The sequence below is a fragment of the Epinephelus fuscoguttatus genome, linkage group LG1 (genome assembly GCF_011397635.1).
Source record: "Epinephelus fuscoguttatus linkage group LG1, E.fuscoguttatus.final_Chr_v1".
Taxonomy (NCBI): Eukaryota; Metazoa; Chordata; class Actinopteri; order Perciformes; family Serranidae; genus Epinephelus; species Epinephelus fuscoguttatus.
This window is the reverse complement of record NC_064752.1, coordinates 30754791-30777631: the sequence shown is the minus strand read 5'-3', so window position 1 is coordinate 30777631 and position 22841 is coordinate 30754791. Positions and strand designations below refer to the sequence as shown.

At 40.2% G+C, this 22841-nt stretch overlaps 1 protein-coding gene and 6 non-coding genes across 8 annotated transcripts in view; 2 read left to right on the top strand and 5 right to left on the bottom strand.

Moving 5' to 3' along the window:
* Positions 1-21809, top strand: part of LOC125896561 (store-operated calcium entry regulator STIMATE-like) — a 31332-nt gene extending 9523 nt beyond the window's left edge. The window contains exons 6-10 of one of the 2 annotated variants that reach the window (XM_049589210.1): positions 514-591; positions 827-970; positions 5192-5299; positions 13167-13290; positions 21362-21809. In XM_049589210.1, coding sequence (XP_049445167.1) covers positions 514-591; positions 827-970; positions 5192-5299; positions 13167-13290; positions 21362-21477 — 570 coding nt within the window. In that variant the 3' untranslated portion in view covers positions 21478-21809. Of the gene's footprint in view, positions 1-513; positions 592-826; positions 971-5191; positions 5300-12910; positions 13072-13166; positions 13291-21361 lie in introns of those variants that run through there. The other variant, XM_049589200.1, reaches the window with a different exon arrangement.
* Positions 2063-2134, bottom strand: trnae-cuc (transfer RNA glutamic acid (anticodon CUC)). Its single transcript has one exon. It is a non-coding gene; the product is annotated as a tRNA-Glu (tRNA).
* Positions 2601-2672, bottom strand: trnae-cuc (transfer RNA glutamic acid (anticodon CUC)). The gene has a single exon. It is a non-coding gene; the product is annotated as a tRNA-Glu (tRNA).
* Positions 3325-3396, bottom strand: trnae-cuc (transfer RNA glutamic acid (anticodon CUC)). Its single transcript has one exon. It is a non-coding gene; the product is annotated as a tRNA-Glu (tRNA).
* trnar-acg (transfer RNA arginine (anticodon ACG)) lies at positions 4599-4671 on the top strand. The gene has a single exon. It is a non-coding gene; the product is annotated as a tRNA-Arg (tRNA).
* Positions 10462-10533, bottom strand: trnae-cuc (transfer RNA glutamic acid (anticodon CUC)). The gene has a single exon. It is a non-coding gene; the product is annotated as a tRNA-Glu (tRNA).
* trnae-cuc (transfer RNA glutamic acid (anticodon CUC)) lies at positions 14570-14641 on the bottom strand. The gene has a single exon. It is a non-coding gene; the product is annotated as a tRNA-Glu (tRNA).
* Positions 21810-22841: the final 1032 nt, after the last annotated feature.

Genomic DNA, 22841 nt, shown 5'->3' with positions numbered 1-22841 from the left:
TCTCCACGCTGATAATTAGCACGACACCAAAGAGGAAAATATGCATTTTTGATTTTGGGGTGAACTGTCCCTTTATGCTTTTATTATATGACTTTTATAGATGCATTTTGTCCCTCTAGTAATTACAATATAATGTCAGTGAGAGTCAAAGCCTAGTGTAAACATGTCAGTTAAAATAAACCAGCTCAGTTTGTTACAAATATTCAGTCTAAAAGGGCTGGTTTAAATCTCCTGAACAAATTTGTTCAGCAAATCATCATGTTTGGGGAACACTCCTTTAGATTACTTTCCATTTGCCGACCACATTCACACTTTCTCAAGATGTTTGGTAGTTTCTGGCAGATTCTAGTTTGTGGTGTTTGCTCCAGTGAGCTGTCCTCCTACTTCATTATTGCCCTTACTGATTTTTGAGACCTTAAAACTTTCTAGTCTAAGGCTAAGTGTGCTGTCTGTGTTTCTATGTATATGCTTATGTCTGTGCATGTGTGTTGTATATGTCTGTGTGTGTCACAGCTGGCTCTCCTCAACCCCATAGAGAATCCCAACCTGGAACTGGCCATCGTCATGCTCATCGTTCCGTTCTTCATCAACGTAAGTCTGCTGTTACTGTGTGTTTTCCTCTGCACCTTTATCTTACAGCTTCTGCTACACCACTACTGCACATGTCTAGTGAGAGTCTAAGTCATTCCTGTTTGTTTATACCATATCCATTCTCTTGTGTGTGCACGAATGTATCAAACGTTTTGGTGTACAAAATGAAAATCTTTTCTTTTAATTCCCAATGGTGAAATATCATTAAATGCTGTACTGTTTGTGTTTCCTTTAGGCCCTCATGTTCTGGGTGGTAGATAATTTCCTAATGAAGAAGCACAGGACAAAAGCAAAGCTGGAGGAGAGAGAGGAGGACTCACGGGGGAACAGCAAGGTGCGCTACAGACGAGCTCTGTCCCATGATGACTCGGAGTCAGAGGTAAGTCCTGCCATAGTAACTCAGCTGTGGGGCACACCAGGGATAAGAAAGAACACTAAATAAACAGTGTCGGTTTTTGATCAATGAAACAAACAATTACAGTTGAAGTTGACCAGCAGTGAAATTCAGAGCTGACCACCTGAGGAGACAGAGCTTTTTCAGACCTGATATAAACATGCATCCTGGGTGATTGGATCACAAGTGGTCAGCACAGATATGAATGTGTCCTCAATGTGTCCTGAGGTTGATCGCTCAGACCACATATGGAGGAGTGAACACTCGTGTTCTGGGCCACAATGTAGGACAGCTTCTTCAGCTGACATCCTTGCTTATCTAACTCTCCACTTTCTGTTGCTTCCAACTCAGTGCTTTAGGACTGTCTCCAGACCTGCTCTCAGTCCCAACAAACTCACACTGACACCAAAACGGCTTGACTCTGTCATTAAACCTGTTAATATTCTTTTGGTAACATTAGCCATGTTATGCTAACAGTTTGTCCTGTCAATTTGTATGTGTGGGCGGACTCTCACCAACTGTCCCTGCACAGTGCGGAGCTCACACTTCCGTAGCAGTGGTGTCCAGGCAGGGGGCGCTTTAGTGTGTGTGTAGTGTGACGGACGTCATGCCAGTTAGCAACAACCTTGCATTTTGTCTTTGCAAACAGAAATGATTTACATGTTTATTTGCATATAAAGCAGGGAAGTGAAAGCCGATCACAAGTGGTCACTCAATATGCATGTAGAGAGTCATTCCAATGCAAGGTGTTAAGAGAAAGACTTCGCGCTCTCCGCTTTTGATCAGATCACCCAAGAGGTATGTTAATACCAGGTGTAAACAAGCTCAGAGAGAATGGGAAGTGGCACAGAAGCTGCACACAACCGTCTCAGTATGGCACCCTCTTATGGACAAACTCACTTGGAACTAATTCTGCACACTCTCAGTCTGAAGAGGGACACATCCTAGAGCTGTGATGGATTCCTTTTGAGACCAGAAAGCTCAGACAAAGCAGAATGTGAACTTTTACGGTCTCTCAATATACTGTAGTTTCATGTGTACACATAGCAGGGATATACTTGAAGACATAAAATGACATTCCCTGACCGGGAATCGAACCCGGGCCGCGGCGGTGAGAGCGCCGAATCCTAACCACTAGACCACCAGGGACACTTGCTGCTGGTTTGAAGGCATACTGTGTGAGGAGTTGTGGATGCCAATGTGTTGATAGACGAACATCATCAACTAAATGTGATATATGATAAATAATGATATTATAATAATATTCATTTGAAAAGGTACTGATTGGTACCCTGTTGGTACTAACTCTGCACAGGCCTCAGTCTGAAGAAGAGTGTGTCTTAGAGCTGTTGGTTGCCTAGATCATGGTTTACAGTTACTTTATAAGCTTGTAAAGCAGGTGAGCCCAACACAGAGCCCTGCTTGAGACACACAACCAGCCATTCATACACCCAAAGCTTATGAAGTCATAGAGTCTGGTAGAAGCACATTTTCAGGGTTTTTCCCCCTTGATTACTCACAGTAATCAGGTTTCCTGTTTGCATATATGAATGCAGCCTTTGAGGTCTGAACTACCACAGTGTTTCTGATTCAGCAATCATGACATAAAGATATGTTCCCTGACCGGGAATCGAACCCGGGCCGCGGCGGTGAGAGCGCCGAATCCTAACCACTAGACCACCAGGGACACCTGCCAGTGACTGAAAGGCATACTGTGTGAGGTCTGGCCTTCAAAGAAGACACTGGTTGACACTGTCTCCAGTCTTAGTTGTGTTTCGGTGGCACTGTTCTTCTTTGCCCACCTAATTTTGAACTACTTGGAGCGGCCAAAGTACAAACCATTATAAAAGTGATATTGATTGAAAGAAGACAGTGGTTGAAGCACTGCACACTGTCTCTACTCGTGGTCGTGTTTCTGTGGTACTATTACCCCTTTCCAGTTTGTGTTTAAACTGTTTGGAGAATTTCAATCAAACATAAATTGGTTCAAGAAAGAGCATGCATTGGCCTCAGTAATAGTTGGTCCAAGCTTGTTTTTTTTGTTGTTGTTTTTTTAAAATCAAAACAAATATCTGTAATAGCAGATCAAGAGTGTCCAGGTAGTCACTGCAATCCACCATCTTGCTGCTACTATGTGTTCCATTGTGCCACACAATTACAATGGTTACAGTTGTAACTAGTGGAAACATGGGCCGGTTCACTACATAGCACCAAGTATCCTGAAAGGATTGACTTCTTTTGTAGTTTCTTTGTAATGCCTGAAAGCTAGCATGAGGCAGACTGCTAAGTTCTCAGTGTAATGAAGTTAAGGGTGTACATGTTGCAGGCATAAGGTAACGTTCCCTGACCGGGAATCGAACCCGGGCCGCGGCGGTGAGAGCGCCGAATCCTAACCACTAGACCACCAGGGACACTTGCTGCTGGTTTGAAGGCATATTGTGTGAGGTCTGGCCTTCAAAGAAGACACTGGTTGAAGTACTACACACTGTCTCCAGTCTTAGTTGTGTTTCGGTGGCACTGTTCTTCTTTGCCCACCTAATTTTGAACTACTTGGAGCGGCCAAAGTACAAACCATTATAAAAGTGATATTGATTTATAACTCAAACATGCTTCACTTCCCTTTTAACTGCTGTTGAACGCGCTGTTCAACATGTGATATCGTTCTTCCCGTGGTCAGATAATGAGGCAGAGATGAGAAGTAAAAGTCAGGCAGAAGTCAAGAGGAAGGAATCAGGTATGCAGGTTTGGGTTTTGGCTGCTGATCTGTGTTGTCTGAGGGTGGCACAACAGGGTGGGCAGGTGGTGCAATGGACAACGCAGCTGACTATAAATCAGACGATACTAGTTTAGACTCCTGGCTGGCTTGTGACTGACTTTGTGTGACATCATTGTGTCCATTTAATCGGCCTGCATCAGTATGTTGGTCTGAAGTGTGTAAAGCAGACAGAAGGTAAACTTTGTCCCTGACCAGATTTATCCAAAATCATTTTACTTGGAAGTGTTCAGGGTGGTTAAATGATTGCCACAGTCAAGGCCAGATTACAACCTTTGCTCATGTCCTTATATAGTGGATTTATCATCTTCTATTATGGGCACATTCAGCTTTTTGGTCAAACATCACCAAATTCCATTTGTGTCCAAGGGTGCGGACACACAAGTGCAACGACTCCCTGTCCCAGAGGAAACATAATCACGGGGTAGACTTAAAAAAAACTCACATTCAGTATCAGATCAGTTTAATTTTTGTTTTTCTCAGACTACTAAAATCTAAATGCTGATTAGACTTTATTGGTGAAATCTGGTCTTTGAGCAAAATGATTTGAGCAACACAATGTTCTTTCTGTAATAAATAGTAGCTCTTGTCAGTGGGCCAGACGTTGGAAAGTTTTTAGTTCACAAAAGGAAATGTAAAGCTGCTTTTCAGTGCATTTTAACATTTCAATAGTCAAAGCAGTGCAGACAAAAGCCAGCCTCGTGGTTTGTTCCACTACCTGCGTGTGTGCTGCAGCTGGCCTCAGAGAGCATGCTTTCAGCAATGTGCTGAGCTGTGGGGGATGGGTTGAGCTGCGCTGAAGCACGTTTGGTTTCAGCAGCAGCATTTTTCATGCACAGCGGGCCAGTGGCGCAATGGATAACGCGTCTGACTACGGATCAGAAGATTCTAGGTTCGACTCCTGGCTGGCTCGTGAATCTTTTTTCTCCTGGCTTTCAGTAGACTGAAATATGCCGTTAGCTGATGTACATCAGTTCAGAGGAAACAGACGTACAGGAAATTTAGATTTACTTCCTCACCTACTGAGGATTAATCGATGGTTATCAAAGGCTTCTGCATGCAGTGGGTATTTTTCCACAGCAGAATAAGAAATTGTGTCAGGGGACAGACAGAAAAATACTCCAGAAATAAAAATGTACTTAAATGTACTTGTAAAGATCAACTAACTGTGTGCAACAAGACTCAGATGAGAAATTGTATTTACTCTACCATAGAACAATTGCTTTATATATTTAATGGCTCTGGAGGGAGCCTTCTAACGTCTGAAAATAACCTTGATGATGTCATCAGGGTTGTTTTGGCTTGGGTCAACTTCACTGTGACATCATAATGTTCTGCATACAACACTTTTCTGGTGATTATTCAGCGTTATATCTCAGGAACAGAAGGGGAAACATTTGGTCAGATACTTAATTGGTGATCTTGCTTTTTAGATCCTTTTCTCAGCAGACGATGAAATGGATGAGTCAGATGAAGACGATGTTCGCCGGCTCACTGGCCTGAAGACGGTGAAGAAGAAGAAGCTTCGCATGGGGATCCCTGTTTGACCTGTGTGCTTGGCTAAACTGCTACGGTCAAATTTCTTCTGGTAGCTTTCCACCTCACGGGCCACATATATACATTCCCCATACCTCTACAGATTTCCGTGTCAGCCGTAGGAGGTGACACAGTCTTTTCAAACATAGGACACCCTCTGATAACAGAAGCATATACTTTGACTGAATTCCCTTTACTGTCGACTCCTGCAAGGACCTCTGCATAAACTGTGTCTAACCTGGGATTTAATTTAACACACTGGGAGATATTTTTGCAGATCACCTGGTACTTCAGATCACTGTTGCATTTTGACATGGCACTCCTGGGGTGAGTGTTGTGTTTAAAGACACTGTTTGGGAAAACAAAACCCATCATGAATGAACACAATATCATTAAATCTTTTATGTACGTATAATAGGGAAACGTTAACACTGGTTTAATACTGTTTGGACTTAAGTGTGTTGTGTGTGTGTGTGTGTGTGTGTGTGTGCGTGTGTGTGTGTGTGTGTGTGTGTGTATGGGTGCAGTGGTCCAGGATCAGGTTGGTTGGACAAATCTCAACGGCCACAACAAAACCAAACATCATGCAAACAAAACTGTTCAGTGAGTTTGTTACGTTTGATAGTCTGAGATGTCCTCTAAAGTGATTGTATTTCCGATGTGGATTCCATGTAAACTTTGTCCTTTGTTTTCTCAGATAGATGTACCACCATGACCTGTGATGTGTGTTTGTGTCATAGAAGTGGAATGAATAGAGTGGACATTGAACAGTTTGCCGTGGTCGTATGAGTAGTACAAAAGAAAATGGTGATTGTTGTCAGTCAGTTGTTTTGGTGACCACACATAGAAACAGAAATGCGGTGCCACAATCCAAGTTTTTCTCTTTCACCAAACTAAGGCTAACATGTCAGCTTAATTGCCTTGGTAATTTATCATAAAACATGCTTTATTCTAATCTGACAGAAGCAAAATTAAACCAGGGTTTTACACAGTCATGGAAAACCTGGGAAAGTCATGGTCCCAATCCCTGAAAGTTTTTAGAAGAATCATGGACCGCTGTTGAGTTCAATGGAATTAATTGTTATTTTAATCTTTGGTAGATAACCTTCTATGTAATGCAGTATGAGGGTGATTGCTGTGAGTAACGTGGCTCTGAATTGCGTCGACGTTGTTGACTAAATACAATGATTATAACACAATTCACGTGGAGTACAGTCAACCTACAGTTCTGTCAGTGTACTGGAAATTTTATAATTGGTCCTTGAAAAATCATGGAAAGGTTCAGACATTGTTCCCTTGAAAATGTGTGGGAACCCTGTAAAACTCACCAAAGCTATCTTGGTTAACATTAGTCTTTCCACTGTTTCGCCAACTCTGGATTAGTCAAAATAAACCCTTAATTCAGAGTTAGATATGAAAATATGCCGATCTGCACAGTGTTAATCTCCACTGTCCCTCTCATGCTCTCTATCCTCTCGCTACGGCAAGGTTACATCATGTTTCAACAAACATGCAATTAACGGCAGCAAAAGACACAAGAAAGTAGCAGTTAATATCATATTTTCATATTTTAAAAGCATCTCGCCTGTCTGAAAGCACAAAATTACTAATCCACTGCTCATTTGGTCGTCACTGCAAATCCTCACTGTAGAAAGTTCACGCAAGTAGCTCTGTTTATACGTAAGTTAGCTGGCTCCAATGGTTGTAGTGGCAATGGCACACACGAATATGGCCGCCACTATAACCACCCTCTTAAGTTGGCTTGAATGGGAATGTCCATTCTACTCATTCTATTTCTATGGTGTGTGTATGTGTGTACAGTGTGTACAGGGTGTTTACATTTGGACACACCTAATTTAGGGAAGAATTATGTCATAGAGTTTGAATCACTGTATTGATGCAACTCTTAACACTTTCCAGCACAGCTACACACTTAACTACTGCATATCTTGTACGTAACGTTACTCATGTCAAAGGGAGCACATTAATGCTTGCAGCAACCTTCCATTATCTCTTGACAGAGTCCTCTCAACTGTTAGACCTGTAGGACTGCAAGTACCACACTATAACATCCCTCTGATATCAGCTCAGCATGTGCTGTCCGTCTGTCTGTAGACACAAGACTGCAGTCTCGGTTTGTTTGACTGTTTTCCTGATGTGCTCTGACTGTGTGTTCTTTGTCTTTGAATGTCTCTTGTCTCATTTTAAGTTGTCTTGGGGTTTTTTTATATATAGTTTTGAGTGTTATTTTCGGGCCAAAAAGGTGACTATGCTTGTTCCAAAAGTGTTCTTTATTCCTTAACTCCAACGGAGAGAGTAGATATGGGAACCATTTCTTGCACAATTTCCCATTTATCACAGCTTTCACCTTTCCTTTTGTGTTGGTGTGATTTTCTTTTTGTTACAATAATGTGCCTGAGTGAAATTACCAGCAGGTGTTTTTGTTTTTTTTGTTTTTGATTTAGTGTTCTTTTGACTGTTTTCTCCAGAGCGCCAGATGTTCAGGCACGAAGCAGCATTCAGCAGGCTCTGATGTTAAGAATGTGACATGCATAGACCTCTAAACTGTTAAGTGACTGTGGACCAGACAGTCGAAAGAAAGGGTGTGTGTGCGTGTGTGTGCATGTGTGCGTGTGCGTGTGTGCGTGTGCATGCTAGTGTATATATACAGTATACCTGCATGTACTGGCGTGTGCTGGATGCATGTGGTCAAGTGTGCATGATTGGTGTGACTGCTGGTCCTAAATTGAGAGTGACACTGTGACTGTGAAAGGTATGGTGCTGGTGATGGTAATGGTTTCATTCTGATGTTTTTGGCATGTTGGCAAGGAATAAATGACTGTGCATTTTAAAGGAGGAAAGTACAGCATTTTGCAGCAGTTACTGTAACTCTCAGCTAAGCCAGGACAAAGAGGGCTTTTAGTATTTTGCAAAGTGAAACTACTAGACGATTATAAAGACAAGGGATGGAGGTAAATTATCATTCTAAATGCTTTTCCAATAAAGGATATGATACACTATCTTGATAGCTGATTAATTTCCACTAGAGTTTGCTTTATAGTTTCTGTAATCTATCTTGACAGCTGATTAATTTCTACTAGAGTGTTTTACAGTGCTGCAGGGATGATGTTTATGTGTGGGCCAACCTGGAAATGAACATGGTCCCGGATCCCTCCAGGCCCTCAGGAGTTATGCCGGGCTTTGAAGACAAATTTCATAGTGGCCAAATAGTGGAGTTATATCTCCTGAGTCTGTCATGTGAAGCCATTGGGCTCCAAAAATACTTTTCCCTGTAGACTTATATTGTGAAAGAGACGTCTGTAAAACAGTGAATCCATTTTTTTGAGCGTCACAACCCCTGTGAAATAACTTTTTCCACTATCAGGATTTAATCCATTTGGTCCGATAACTTTTGGAAAGTCTAGAACAGCCACAAGATTAAATAATTTTATCCCCATACAAGTTAGTGGAGTGCTAAGGCAGAAGTAGCTGGCATGAACGATGGAAGGGTCTAGTACGCCAGCTCTATGGGTCCAATGATGCAGAAGCAGTGCCAATCATCTGGGTAATTTCAGACCGCTGTAACAGAGCTTTTTTGGTTTCATGCACCATTGAGCAGCTTTCATAAGAATGAAGGGGGCTTTGTCTCAAAGACTGTATCTATGTCTCTTACACATCCATGGTTCCCTCAACAAAAAGCCAATGGGATTTTTTTTTTAGATTTTGTATGATTGCAAGAAATGAGATCTGTGGCAAACAAACATTTATGATACTAACATGTTTTGCTTAGCAAAATAATCTCCACAAATTAACAAGATTTAGGATTTTTGAAGCCGAAATGCAATCGCAAGTCACATGACTTCAAAATTATTATAATGGGGCTGTAAAGCCATGCTTAGCACGTCATTGTGCTAAGCATGTCATCATGTAGTCTCCTTGAGTCACTTGTTAGCAACCGTCTTGTAAGACACATGAAAGCATCAGAATTCACAAGTGGGGTATTTACTGACATTTTTTATTTTGTAGAACAAAACATGAAAGTCTCTTATTGTTTAACCACAGGCCTTGTTTCAGGCATCTTACCAAAGACCCAGTCAAAGAAACCATCAAAACAGGGGGACTGGGAATTGTCACTGAGGCATGCCTTACCCTGTTTTAACTCTGATTGGCCTTACCCTGACATTGTCATACTTACCCTAACAAATCTCACTCCCCATGCCATAGCCAAACCACCCCCACAAAGGCCACGGGTGAATGGAGTTAGATTTGTGTCTTTATTACATGCGAGAAAATAAATGATATGAGAGAAAAAAAAAAATTTGAGAGAAAAAGTTTTCACACTGATAGCAAAAAATAATAATAATATTTGAGACTAAAAAAAGTTTTGAGAGAAAATATTTTATCATAGAATATAAAAAAAAATAATTTGAGATTTAAAAAAAGGTTTCCAAGAAAAAAAACTCTCTCTCAAAAAAACTTTTTTTATACTCTCAATCGAATTGACAGCTGGGTGAGAATCATCTTGGGAGTCGAATTCAACTGGATCATTCATCATCTGTGTCACATCTTACCCAGACATTGGAGTCTCCGCTCCCAAATAGCGTAGTGCATCTGTGCCGGTGAATCGACCACGATGGATGAATGATTCAGTTGAATTCGACTCCCAAGACGATCCTCACCTAGCTGTCAATTCGATTGAGACTGGCCAATAGGAACGTGGCCCCGCCCATGACACTATCTTCACAGTGGGAGCAAAATCCTGACACAAGAGCAAAGACTAAGGTTTTGAGAGAAACATTTCTTTTTTAGAGAAAATGTTTTCACACTAATAGCAAAAAAAAGAATATTTGAGAGTAAAAAAAAGTTTTTTGAGAGTTTTTTAAATCTCAGTTTTTTTATATTGTATGACAAAATACTTTCTCTCAAAACTTTTCTCTGTCTCAAATATTATTTTTTGCTATCAGTGTGAACACTTTTTTTCTCAAACATTTTTTTTTTCTCTCATATCATTTAATTTCTTGCATGTAATAAAGACACAAATCTAACTCCATACAGGTGTCACCTAATCTGAGAACGCAAGCTCTGTTATGTCATCTCCAACCAAGCAGACGGATGTTGTGGGTTTAGGCTACATTGCTGCAGCACTAAATGTGATTTCGGAAAAGTGTTCCCTGACCGGGAATCGAACCCGGGCCGCGGCGGTGAGAGCGCCGAATCCTAACCACTAGACCACCAGGGACACCTACGTCAGTGTACATACGGGTCTGAACCCGAAAAAGGAGGCACCACCCGAGCAAGGCAACATTTCTAAGGGCGAGGATCGTGTGTGTGAAAAGACTTGTGCGCATTACTTGTGCGTCACCACAGTGGAGTCAGCGCAGTGACACATGCATACCACAGACTCGGGGAGAGGTGCGGTTGCCACTCGAGCCAACCGACCCTCAGACATGATTGTATGTCCAAAATTAGATCCAGTAGTTAGTACTCATAGCTTCTTACATATAGCTAAGGAAAGACTCAGCGTCATGGGCATCCGTCAGAAGCTCTTGAAAAATACATTACATCCTGCCTCACACTGGTAACACACACAAATACCAATTTTACATTTATTACATATAATTTGTTTGTTGTGTTTCCTATATGAAAGTCACTGGTGTGGCTCCAAGTACAGGCTGTAGCACCATAGTTTAAGCTGTCAGAGGAGGCTGAGAGAGATAACCAGTCAGAGATGCTTATTACCGTAAGCCTTGCACAAATAAGCACGTGCACTAACATGTATTTTATTGTGAGACATACAGCAGATGGTCAATATAGCAACTGTGACCATATTCAGTGGTAATAATCTCACAGGCCTACACATAACAAGTCCGATTGAGCATCCTTGCCTTTTTTATTCCTCTAAGTGTTGTCATCCTTAGGTCAGGACACAAGCTTCTTTACTCTCAAAGACTATCCTGGTACTGTGATGATACTTGAATGAGTATGCAGGCTTTCAGATTCTCTCTGCGTCACTTAGTTTGTCATTTTAAAAGTAGTGAGTCAGTTTATCCATCATCATCATCATCACAGTTAACACCTCAACTTCAGATTATGATGCCAAGGTTTTCTGATCGCTCACGGTGTGGTTACTCATTTTATTTTAAGATGTACATTAAAATATATCACAGGAATCCAGTAAGTGAAAAATAATGATATTAATAAAATGTATTTGCTGTAGCACCTTTCACAGAAATGAAATGTGTATATTTATTATCTGCCAAATTATGCTTTGATGAAGTGAAATTTGGTATGGCACATGGTAACTACTTGGTCTTCCTTCCTTCTCGTCCTTCATATGTCTACTCAATCACCAAAACCACTCCTTGGTATTTTTCACAATGCCCCATGTTTTTGTGCCACATGGAGACAACAGCTTTTGAAATCGGTCCAGTATTGCGCAAGAGCGCTGCAGCTGGCAGTCACAAAATAGGTTGCAATGTAATTACTCAGGGCATTTGGGCACCTTCACTTTAGGTCCACTGAAAGAGCTTGTTTTTGCCACTGACAGGCTCAAATTATTGTTTTTCCAGGTGTCTGACAACATAATAGAAAGGGGACCTTTTTGTTTAAAAGCAAGATCCTTTTTGTTAACCAGAAAGAGACTCCCACCAGACCCCATGTAAATAAAGAGTTATTTTATCACTGTAGAACACACTCCATTCAAAGTCAACACAAACAAAATAAAACTCACAAAAGCATCTTGGTTCGTCTTTGCACTGTTTCACCTTCTCTGGTTTGGTTAAAATAAACCCCTTAATTTAACCCACAACAAGAGAGTTCATGGTTAGCCCCTCTGTGCAGAGTTTGCATGGTCTCTTAGTGTCAGCGTGGGTTTTCTGTGGGTACTCCAGCTTCGTCCCACAGTCCAAAGACATGCAGGTTAATTGGTGACTCTAAAATTGTCCGTAGGTGTGAATGTGAGTGTGAATAGTTGTCTGTCTCTATGTGTCAGCCCTGTGATAGTCTGGCGACCTGTCCAGGGTGTACCCCGCCTCTCACCCAATGTCAGCTGGGATAGGCTCCGGCACACCCGCAACCCCCAACAGGATAAGGATAACCAAAGGTGTAACTTATGCAAATGTTAGCGCAGCTACTCTGGGGCCAGATCTGACCTGAAGACTTCTGGCTGCTTATTTCTCGCATATAAAAAAAAGCATCAATGGCCCTCTTGAAACTCAAACAAAACAGTTGGATAATTTTCCTTGCTCTCCTCTTGGTTCACCTCTTATTTTGTTGAATCATGTGTTAACTGTCTGGAAATGCTTTTTATAAGACTCAAAAAGACATTCCCTCAGGCCTGGACCAAGTTGTAGCACTGGGTGGGCCGAGTCCTAACAACTGGAGCTGCGGGGAGCTGTTGATACCCCTTCTAGTGCCAAGTCCCACAACAACATTTAAAAAAGGAGGGCAGGGTCTGCAGGGGAGGAGGAGGCAAACTGCCACTTGTGTTATATCCGAAATTATCAGCTGTTGGCCTGTAAGCTTATCGTAAAAGACAGGAGACCCATTCCAGCTGTACCATCCCTCACGTCACACCTAATAATACACACTGACAACAGGCAGAGTGAGACAGAGGGTAGGGGGTCTGACTGACGCACTGGGTCTGGATCAGGACTATATATAATGTCAGGCTCACTGGGAGACAAAGACACACACAAGAAAAACAACCAGTGGATCTGTCACACTGGAAAGCGACGTCTGTGGAATCACTTCACAAACTTCAGTCACCATGTCACAGGTAAGTCAGGTCAGGTGTTCTGTTCTGATTATGAACAGAGACTGAACACAGTTGCTACGTGTGAGCTCTCCCCATCTTTCTTTAATTCACTCCAGCCGGGCGAGGTGAAGAAGAAGAAGCGTCCCCCGATGAAGGTGGAGGACCTGAAAGGAGCTCGCAGTAAACTGGGACTGAAGGGCGAGGCTAAGAGTAAGACCTATGAGGTCATGGTGGAGTGTGGTGAGTAAGGCCTTTTGTAAATGTTGTTTCTTCTATCACTGAAAAACAAGACGAGTGATGTAACACCATATCAGATGCTATTGCTTATTTGTAAATGACATTTCGGCTCTCTGTTCTAACAAAAGTAATCTTTTCGTTCCTGCTTGGCCTGTCGACCTAAAAAATCATGCGTCTTGGCAGTTTAATATAATTGAATGTCTGACTAACAACTTAAATAGAGGAGGCTCTAAGTGAGTAATGTGACACGTTGGATATGTCACTGTTTCAGAATGCTATGTTCTTTGGCCTCTTCCAATGAGAACAAAAAGGCACTGATTCATCAATAAATGAAAAAGTAAACCAGATTATTCAGATTAATGCTGAAATAGATATAGAAATATTAAATATTTGAACTGATAAATAACATTCTAACTAAATAAATCAAATCCAAAATGAACACACAGGCCTAGATAAACACTTAAATGCATAATTAAATGAATATATTAATGCTGGAATGATTAACTCTTTTACTAGCCCCGTGTTGCTACATATTTTGACAAATATACGCCTGTCTCAATTAGATGCCTGCTCTGGTTGCCAAGCAACTCATTTTTAGTAGATGTTCTTAAGATGTACAAAAGTAGGTTGTTGGCTACCTCACATTATGTGTTCATTACTTAATTAACCTGTAAGTTATTCATATTCCTTTAGTCCGTAAGGGTCCTCAGATCAAAAGAATCAAAAAAGTTTTTCATAAAAGTGAATCCAAGTTGTTAGTATTGTTTTAACAAGATAACAAGAAGTGTTGTTTGTACTGGTTTAAATGAATAATTAGATTATATTTCCTGATCTTTGCAGAGCAACAGTTTTGTGTGAAGGGAATTAAAGGCGTGTCCCATACAGATGCCTGTCTCACATATAAGGCTGTCGATTTCTGTGAGCAAACAGCCCCCGGCTATTAAATGAAGTTTTACAGTAACTAAGTGTAGATTTGTAGACATGCAGTTATAAATTAATGATTTTCATTTTTACAATGGATTACCAACATTTCTTTCTTTCTTTATTTGTTCATGAAATTATGTGTTTATTAAAGCACGGTTTTATCAGTTTCAAATTTTATTTTTCATTGTCAAATGTAGGCTATTTCATTAACCGAGTCATTCAACATTCTGAAGAAATATTTTTCTCCACAATATCCCGCCGTGATACTACCCTGTTTCGTTTTCTTTCTGAACATGGTATCAACACTTGCCAGCATATGATTGTCCTCTATATGATTGTAGCACTGTGCGAAAAGTAGTTCCCTGACCGGGAATCGAACCCGGGCCGCGGCGGTGAGAGCGCCGAATCCTAACCACTAGACCACCAGGGACACTGACACTTTGGGAAAATAGTAGTGCTTAAGAAGGTACCTTAAGCATCTGTCCAATTGGCTCTGTAGCTGGTTTGATCTGAGTGAGGTAACTTTGATGTAAATATAATCAAATAATAAAGTTATTACTGTAATATACATGAGCCTCTGTTACCTTGGTGGCGATAACAGGGCTAGCTGACCAAACGTCCTCTTTTGCCCGGACATGTCCACTTTTCACGTCCCGTCCGGGGCGTCCGGGTTTTTTTTATAAACTGATGATAATGTCCGGTTTTCCGTGTGTTTGTGTGTGTGTGATAGAGTGCGCCACGGGCAGCATATTTCTGTCCGAACCCGAACCGAGCCCGACATCATTTAATGACCAAAGCACTGAGTTTGTGTCACACAGTTGTTACGGTTACAGGCTATTTAACAGGCCGGGCGTGCTCAGCGGAGAGGGAGACCTCCGTGTTTGAGACGGGAGCGGGACGCGGGAGGAGAGGGAGAAATAAAACAAAATAAGATAAAATAGGAAAAACCTGTCTCCCTCTTTTATTTTATTTTCAGCGTTTAATCAAGGCGGAGGCGGGCGGCTGGAGGTCCGAGACTTCCAGCGAGGAGAGAGGTAGAAACAAACAGCCAATGTGTGTCTGTGTGTGTTATGTTCAGGTGTTGTCACGTAAATAACAGTGCCCAAGCAATAAACAGGACAGACAATAGGATTTTATTTATTTTTACACTACATTTTCACTGAAAGCTGACCGAATCCGACCCGAGCCCGAATACAATTTATAGCTACATTTTTGACCAAACCCGGCCGACCCGTCCGGTACCGTCGGGCTTGGATCGCCACACTCTAGTGTGTGTATGTGTCCCCTATTGGGGCCTATCTGAATTTCTGTCTTTGAGAGATATTATTTTGTAATATAACTGAATTTTCTATCCATACATTTAAATTTTAAATATATTAAAATAATAAGGCATCTTTGAGTAAACTGCGAGTATCATTTAAATAGGCTATGTCGTGGCCAGGCCGAGTGTCCTCTTTTTTGGAAATCAAAATATGGTCACCCTACGCTAGCTAGCTAACACCCTGACAGCAGGCATGATTTGTGTGATATTATCTTACTATATAATGACCAAAACTCTGTCTGTGGGTGTGTCTGTTCCACGTTTTTCTCCTCACTGACTTGGTCAATCCATGTGAGATTTGGCACAGTGGTAGAAGGTAATTGGAGGATGCGAATGAAGCAATATTACATGAGTTGGCCAAAGGGGGGCGCTATAGCAACCGATTGAAATTGCAAACTTTGAATGGGCATATCTCATGACCCGTATGTGCTAGAGACATAAAACTTTGCACAGAGATGCCTCTCCTCATGAGGAACAAATTTGCCTCAAGAACCCATAACTTCTGGTTATATAGATTTTCCGCCATTTTGAATTTTTTGAAAAACACTTAAAATCGATCTCTTCCTAGGAAGTTTGACCGATCTGCATGAAACTCGGTGAATATAATCTAGGGACCAATATCTAAAGTTCCCTCTTGGCAAAAGTTGGAAAACTTACTAAAACTGAGCTTCTATAAGGCAATGAATATTGCGGAGGGCGTGGCTCATCACATAAAGGTGTATAACATCTCAAGGGTTTCACCGATCACCACGCAACTTTGTAGGCATATGACCACACATAATCTGAGGGGACCCCTCCATTATTGACCCCATCAAACAAAATGGGGGCACTAGAGAGCTAATTTCTTATCTAGGCCTAACCGCCATATCAATGTTTACTAAACTTGGTAGATATGTAGAACAGGACGCCTCAAGGTGACTGGAGAAATTTAACTCTAATTGGCAACTGGGTGGCGCTATAACAACAGAAAAATTCTTAAAAATAGCTAAAATGCAATCGCTGTGGCTCTCCCTGTGGCTGAATGCTGGGTTTTTTTCAAATTTTTGGTATGACTAAGTCATGGTATGGTATGCTGCTGCAACAAGGGCTAGCCGCACCTTTCCATTGTGAACTACCAAGTGCGCCCCACTTTTAAGTCAATACAGTATATAAACACTTTAATTATCTGCCTTTCAACGTGCTACCTCAACTACCAATATACAGTTTTAACCCACTAACTATCCATTATTGGCAATGGTACTACTGTACTCTCAGTAAAGCAATCGTACTATCAAATTCACAAAAACTCTGTCTGAATACATTGCTCTTCTTAATGGGTTCAGTTGACTATTTATCTGCAATTTACTATGACCTGTATCCCAAACACACACCATGTGAAACCGTACATGGGCAACTGTGCACTCAATGGGTATGGACTAGTAGTTTCATTCACATGCAAACATAACAGTCATGTTGTGTTTCACAGTCGTGCCATTTAGTACTTCACCCAAGTTAACACCTTTTTTGGGCTATTTGCGCCTTTCTTGAGTACTTTAACTTTACATCCTTATAACATCACACATGTTGTTTGCCTACCACTCCACTTAACCCATTTAATCCCAAATTTTCCATTACATGAAACTTTCCAAATCATCTGTCATTGGTAACCCTTTGAAATAATTAATCACTATGTATTTTTTAAATTTTCATGGAAAAGAAGGTGCAAAAGTGTGTTTTATGGTCTGTCACAGCTGTGACCGGTGGGATAATGTGTTGTATCTACCATTCAATGACTGAACTAACATATTCTACTATGCAGTCATCAAATTCTTATAAACCCCATCTGAGTTACTGACACATTTAAAACTAAAAGTCACTGGCACTCCCTGCATTGCCACTAGAATGCTTTCTCACATGTTAGTGTGACTACTTTACATATTAAAAACCCTTATACATCACCAGCAGTAGCGTTGGAAGTTACAACAGGCCCCAGTGCATGCAACATCAACATACATATTACCCAGCAATCGTCATTACAAATATGACAAAAATATCAAAGAAAGTAAGAAATCAATCATTTAATTCAACTGTTTTTATAATATATTTATATATCTTAAGCTTATAAAGCACAACCATATAATGTTGTTTAGATAGCTGCTGACTATCTTGAAAAATAATAATAAAAAATAAACCTTGATGCAGATGGGTTTGCCTTTTTGATCACATATATAGCAAATGGCATCGTTTTTAAATTAATAATATTCTTTTCTTTTTAAATCATTTACCTTTGAACACAGTTATATTTCAAAGATGGCAATCTGAATCACTTGCAAGGGCCTGCCCTCTCTATGAGCCCCTCCACCTCAGGGGCCCCAGTGCACTGCCTGCACTGTCTATATTGCATATGCACTCCTGAAGAGCTGAAAAACAACAACCATCAATGTATTTGAATATTGTTACTTTGTTGTAGCATGCATTGTAACATTGTTACTTTAGTGTAAGATGTATCGAAGCAATAATTTTGTAACTTATAGTATAACATTTGAACTAAGCTGAGGCAGCTTTGTGTTAAATATTCTGCAGCATTTGGGCTGTTTATTATGTGTTTTGGAATCACAGCAGTGGCAGGTCTCTTTGATAGTTCAAACACTCAATCTCTATTTTTAACCACCTGCTGCTTCACCCATGGCTCCTCTGGCAAGCCTTCCTGATGGTAAGAGGCCCTTAGTTGCTCTGGCTGGACACTCTGGCTAGAATATGTGACACTGCACGTAGTTCACGGAGACCCTTCATTATTTTAATATTTCCTGGAAATGCATTGACACATCATTCAGTAACATTTTTAGAGCCTTGTGACTGAAAAGTTTTTTTTGTGGTCACCATTGTAACCGATGGGATTAAAAGGGTTAACTGACAGCTCAATTTACTGGTAAAGTTACCTCACAGACAGTTATTTCACAATTGGGGCCATATAATGGATTACACATTTCTTTATGAAACAGTCGATCAGACATGAACTTTTAATGGAAACTCAGAGAGCATGGTTCAAAAGAATCAATCAGACAGCACATACTTGAAACAGCATACAGAAGCCTTGTTGAAAGCATTTTATTATTTAACATTACAGCATGGCACGACAACCTCAGTGCAAGGAGCAAAAACAAGCTCTCCAATTGATTGGCAAATCACAGAAACAACTCAGCAATGTATCTGGCAATGCTGTACACAGAAAGGCTAAACATATAATTGCAGAAGCCTCACATTTAGTACACTCACAGTCTGAGCTGCTCCAGTCTGGGCGTCGACTGAGGATCCCTAGAGCCAGTCGGAACATATATAAGAAGTCCTTTATTCCCTATGCCATACAGGCAATGGACACAGAATGACTATAAGATATATATTGTTAAATTGTGCATTTTTAATGGTGTATTGTTTGTGTCTGTCTGTTCCTTTGATTTCTGAGAGAAGCCGAAGACAAATTTTCACTGAGGTGGACAATAAAGTTATCTATCTATCTATCTATCTATCTATCTATCTATCTATCTATCTATCTATCTATCTATCTATCTATCTATAATTCAGTGAGTTCCATTGAATAAAGAATAATGAAGTGCCTCATGTGGAGTGAGTCCAAGACACGAATCTGCTGCCTCGGTTGAGTAACCAGTCATGACATGGTCTTACTTGCATTGACTTTTTGACTGATGTGATAATGCACACAGAGGCGTTGTGTTGATCTTTGTTTGCTGAGGTTTTGTAATTTCTTGCAGTATCTGTTCAGTGTTTGCTTACTCTTTACATTTTCCCCTGTCTCGTCTCATTTGGTGCAGACTATCAGTGTTTCTTAACAGTCTTGGTATGCTGGAAAAAGGAGTACAATAGATCAAACTGCGTTTAGATGTCATGGGGTTACTTGTAACTCTTCTTAAATTGTTAAGCTTCAGCATAATAGTTTGAAAGGAGTAAAGATGAAATTCTTCACATATTACTTTCTAATCGAATACAGGTTACATGATTCTGTTTGCAGGGGTGCTAATCAAAATATAAACTTGGTCCAGAAAATGTACTTTCGTACCTGAAAATCAGAGTTTTTGCTGTAAAATCTGCACACTCTCACACAACTGTGAAATTAGCATGCAAGGTCAGGAAGTAAATGATATACAATAAATGTATCAGGCTACATTAATCCTAGGTCATCTCTTCTTGGTGAAAATGGTGTTGTTACAGCCATCTCTTTGTTACAACCTTACCAGGTCTTCCCTACTGTGTCAGATGGGATATCATGTTGGTGTGTTAATGCTATAGTTAGTTAAACTGAGTACTTTATTTAATCCTTTACAGGAAATTATAATACTCTTTTCTGGTTTTGTCTATTGTTGAGACAAATTCAGCTCAAAACACAGAAGGTATTTCTTTGGCATTTCCCCCATGTAATCCAAATACCATTCAGCAGCAGACTGCAAGTTCATTCCTGCCCGTATTATAAAACTTTAATCATTTCTTAATCAACTTCTTGCTCATTGCTCAAATGCCAAGTAATCGGCTCTTGCTTACAGAGGTTAACACAATTTGCACTCCCCCCACCTTTGTTTCCTCTGAATAATGCTCACCTACTATTAGGTTTGCTTTGATGCCATTTTGACACCCACTCACACACATGTGGAGTTAGATTTGTGTCTTTATTACATGCAAGAAAATAAATGATATGAGAGAAAAAAAATGTTTGAGAGAAAAAGTGTTCACACTGATAGCAAAATATAATAACATTTGAGACTGAAAAAAGTTTTGAGACAAAGTATTTTGTCATACAATTTTAAAAAAAAATTTGAGATTTAAAAAAACTCTCAAAAAACTTTTTTTTAACTCTCAAATATTATTTTTTTGCTATCAGTGTGAAAACATTTTCTCTCAAAAAAAATTGTTCCTCTCAAAACATTTTTCTTCTCTCTCTCAAAACCTTAGTCTTTGCTCTCATGTCAGGATTTTGCTTTTGCTGCGAAAATAATGTCATGGGCGGGGCCACATTCCTATTGGCCAGTCTCAGTCGAATTGACAGCTGGGTGAGGATCGTCTTGGGAGTCGAATTCAACTGAATCATTCATCCACCATGGTGGATTCAACGGCATAGATGCGCTGCGTTATTTGGGAGCAGAGACTCCAATGTTTGGGTAAGATGTGACACAGATGATGAATGATTCAGTTGAATTCGACTCCCAAGACGATCCTCACCCAGTTGTCAATTCAATTGAGAGTATAAAAAAGTTTTTTGAGAGAGAGTTTTTTTTTTCTTGGAAACCTTTTTTTGAATCTCAAATTATTTTTTTTATATTCTATGACAAAATACTTTCTCTCAAAACTTTTTTTAGTCTCATATATTATTATTTTTTGCTATCCGTGTGAAAACTTTTTCTCTCAAATATTTTTTTTCTCTCATATCATTTATTTTCTCGCATGTAATAAAGACACAATTCTAACTCCATACACACAGAACTAAAGTCTATATTTGTGTGTGTGTTGTGTTGTTACATGTACTTTGTCCAACTCAGAGATTATTCACAATTTTTTAAGTACTGCTCAGTTTAATGATTTAAAGAGATCAAGTGTGCTGAAATCAAAGCCAGTGTTTACTGGAGAGACATGAAAGCCACAGTTCTTCAGCTGGAAACTGGACAAGGGCCCGAGGGCTGGAGTGCTCCTAAACACATGACCATGAAACAGAAACATTTGTTGCAGACATTTTTGTTCCCACATACTTCTCTTAATGATACCCAATTGCCGTTTGAGATGAGCAGTCACCTGGTTTAAATATCTGTTTTGTCTGACAGTAAATACATGTGTCTCTTTGTTCAGAACGTATGGGCAAAACGGCACCATCTGTGTTCAGCGGTGTGAGGACGGGAACAGAGACGGCCCTGAGCAAGCCTGCTGCTGCCAAAGCTCCTGGAGGCAGTGGGTTCAGCAAGTAGAGGCACGACAGGATACAACAAAAGCACTGAAGAAACACACCGTAGTCTTGATGTTTCTGAGTCAGTGGTGATGCTGCAGGATAATGTAATGAAGTGGTATTTAAGAGAAACGGACTAGTTGACGGTAGAGTTCATTGACATCACTGCTATGTAAGCAGTTATTGTACTTTGTAATTTGCACAGTGCAACAGACATGGAGAACAGGTTTAGATTGACGTGGCTGGTGATCTGTAAATGAGATGTGACATTTATTTATCAGTGTTGACAAAAAAATTGCGTGTTTGTTCTTTTTTTACCTGACCATTTTCCTAAATAAATGATTTCCCCCTGTATTGAAATTTAATGACATTTATTGGTAGTAAATCAAAAGGGGCACACAGCTCATTTTGACCTATAGGACCTCCAGTGGGTTAATCCAACCCTGGCTGGGCTGAGTAAGGTACTTAAACGTATACACAAAACAAGCAACCTGGTTAACAGCAAAGCCCTAAATAACCTGCTCTGCTATGAGTTTAATATGTTACCTGAATATATTGCGAACACTGTTTCATGACATTCATGCTGCAGATCAAGTTAAAAAAAATTCTCAATTTTGTCCAGCACTGCTCTCATACCCCTTGAACTATGTGTGCCAAACACAGCACCACGTGATGAAGATGACTCACCAAATGAGAAGCAAATAAGAGCACAGCTTGCCCAAGTAGGAAAATAATATTGTTTGTTCACAAGGTTCAGAGTGGCAAAACTGCAAATATACCAAAAGCTGACTCTATAGTCAAGGTTGTTTGTTCTGGTGTCACATCACAATGTTTCTGATTCATCAACATGCACCATGCCGCTGGCCAGAGATGAGCACAAATACGTTTACAAATAGTTTTAAAAACTAAAATAGAAGTAATTTGTAATTTTAGAAAACAAAAATGCTTCCTATACAAACTGATATTATCACAGTGTAGGCATCTAGTAGCCTCAGTATGGGTCTGTCTTTAACCCACCCACATTAAAAGATGATCTCTGCTTATTTCCTAATAAGTACATATTCTTTGGTGTACAGTCACCTGAAAATATGAATTGTCGTGCTCTCGATACCTTGGAATGAGCCGTTTATATCTACACTGGGAGGAGGTCTGAGTCCACAGAGTCTGCTATGTTGCACTGAAATGTTTCTACAGCAGCCCAGAACAGACAAACCAAACACTGACTTTGGATGGGGCAATTCACATTTTTGCAACTTTGCATAAGCCACTGTAGTGAGCAGCCCCACTATGATGAGAGGACCGGAAAAAAGTTTTTTTATTTTTTTTTTTTTCTAGCCAGCAAAATAAAAATGACAAAATACTCAGATGTGATTAAATACACATTTT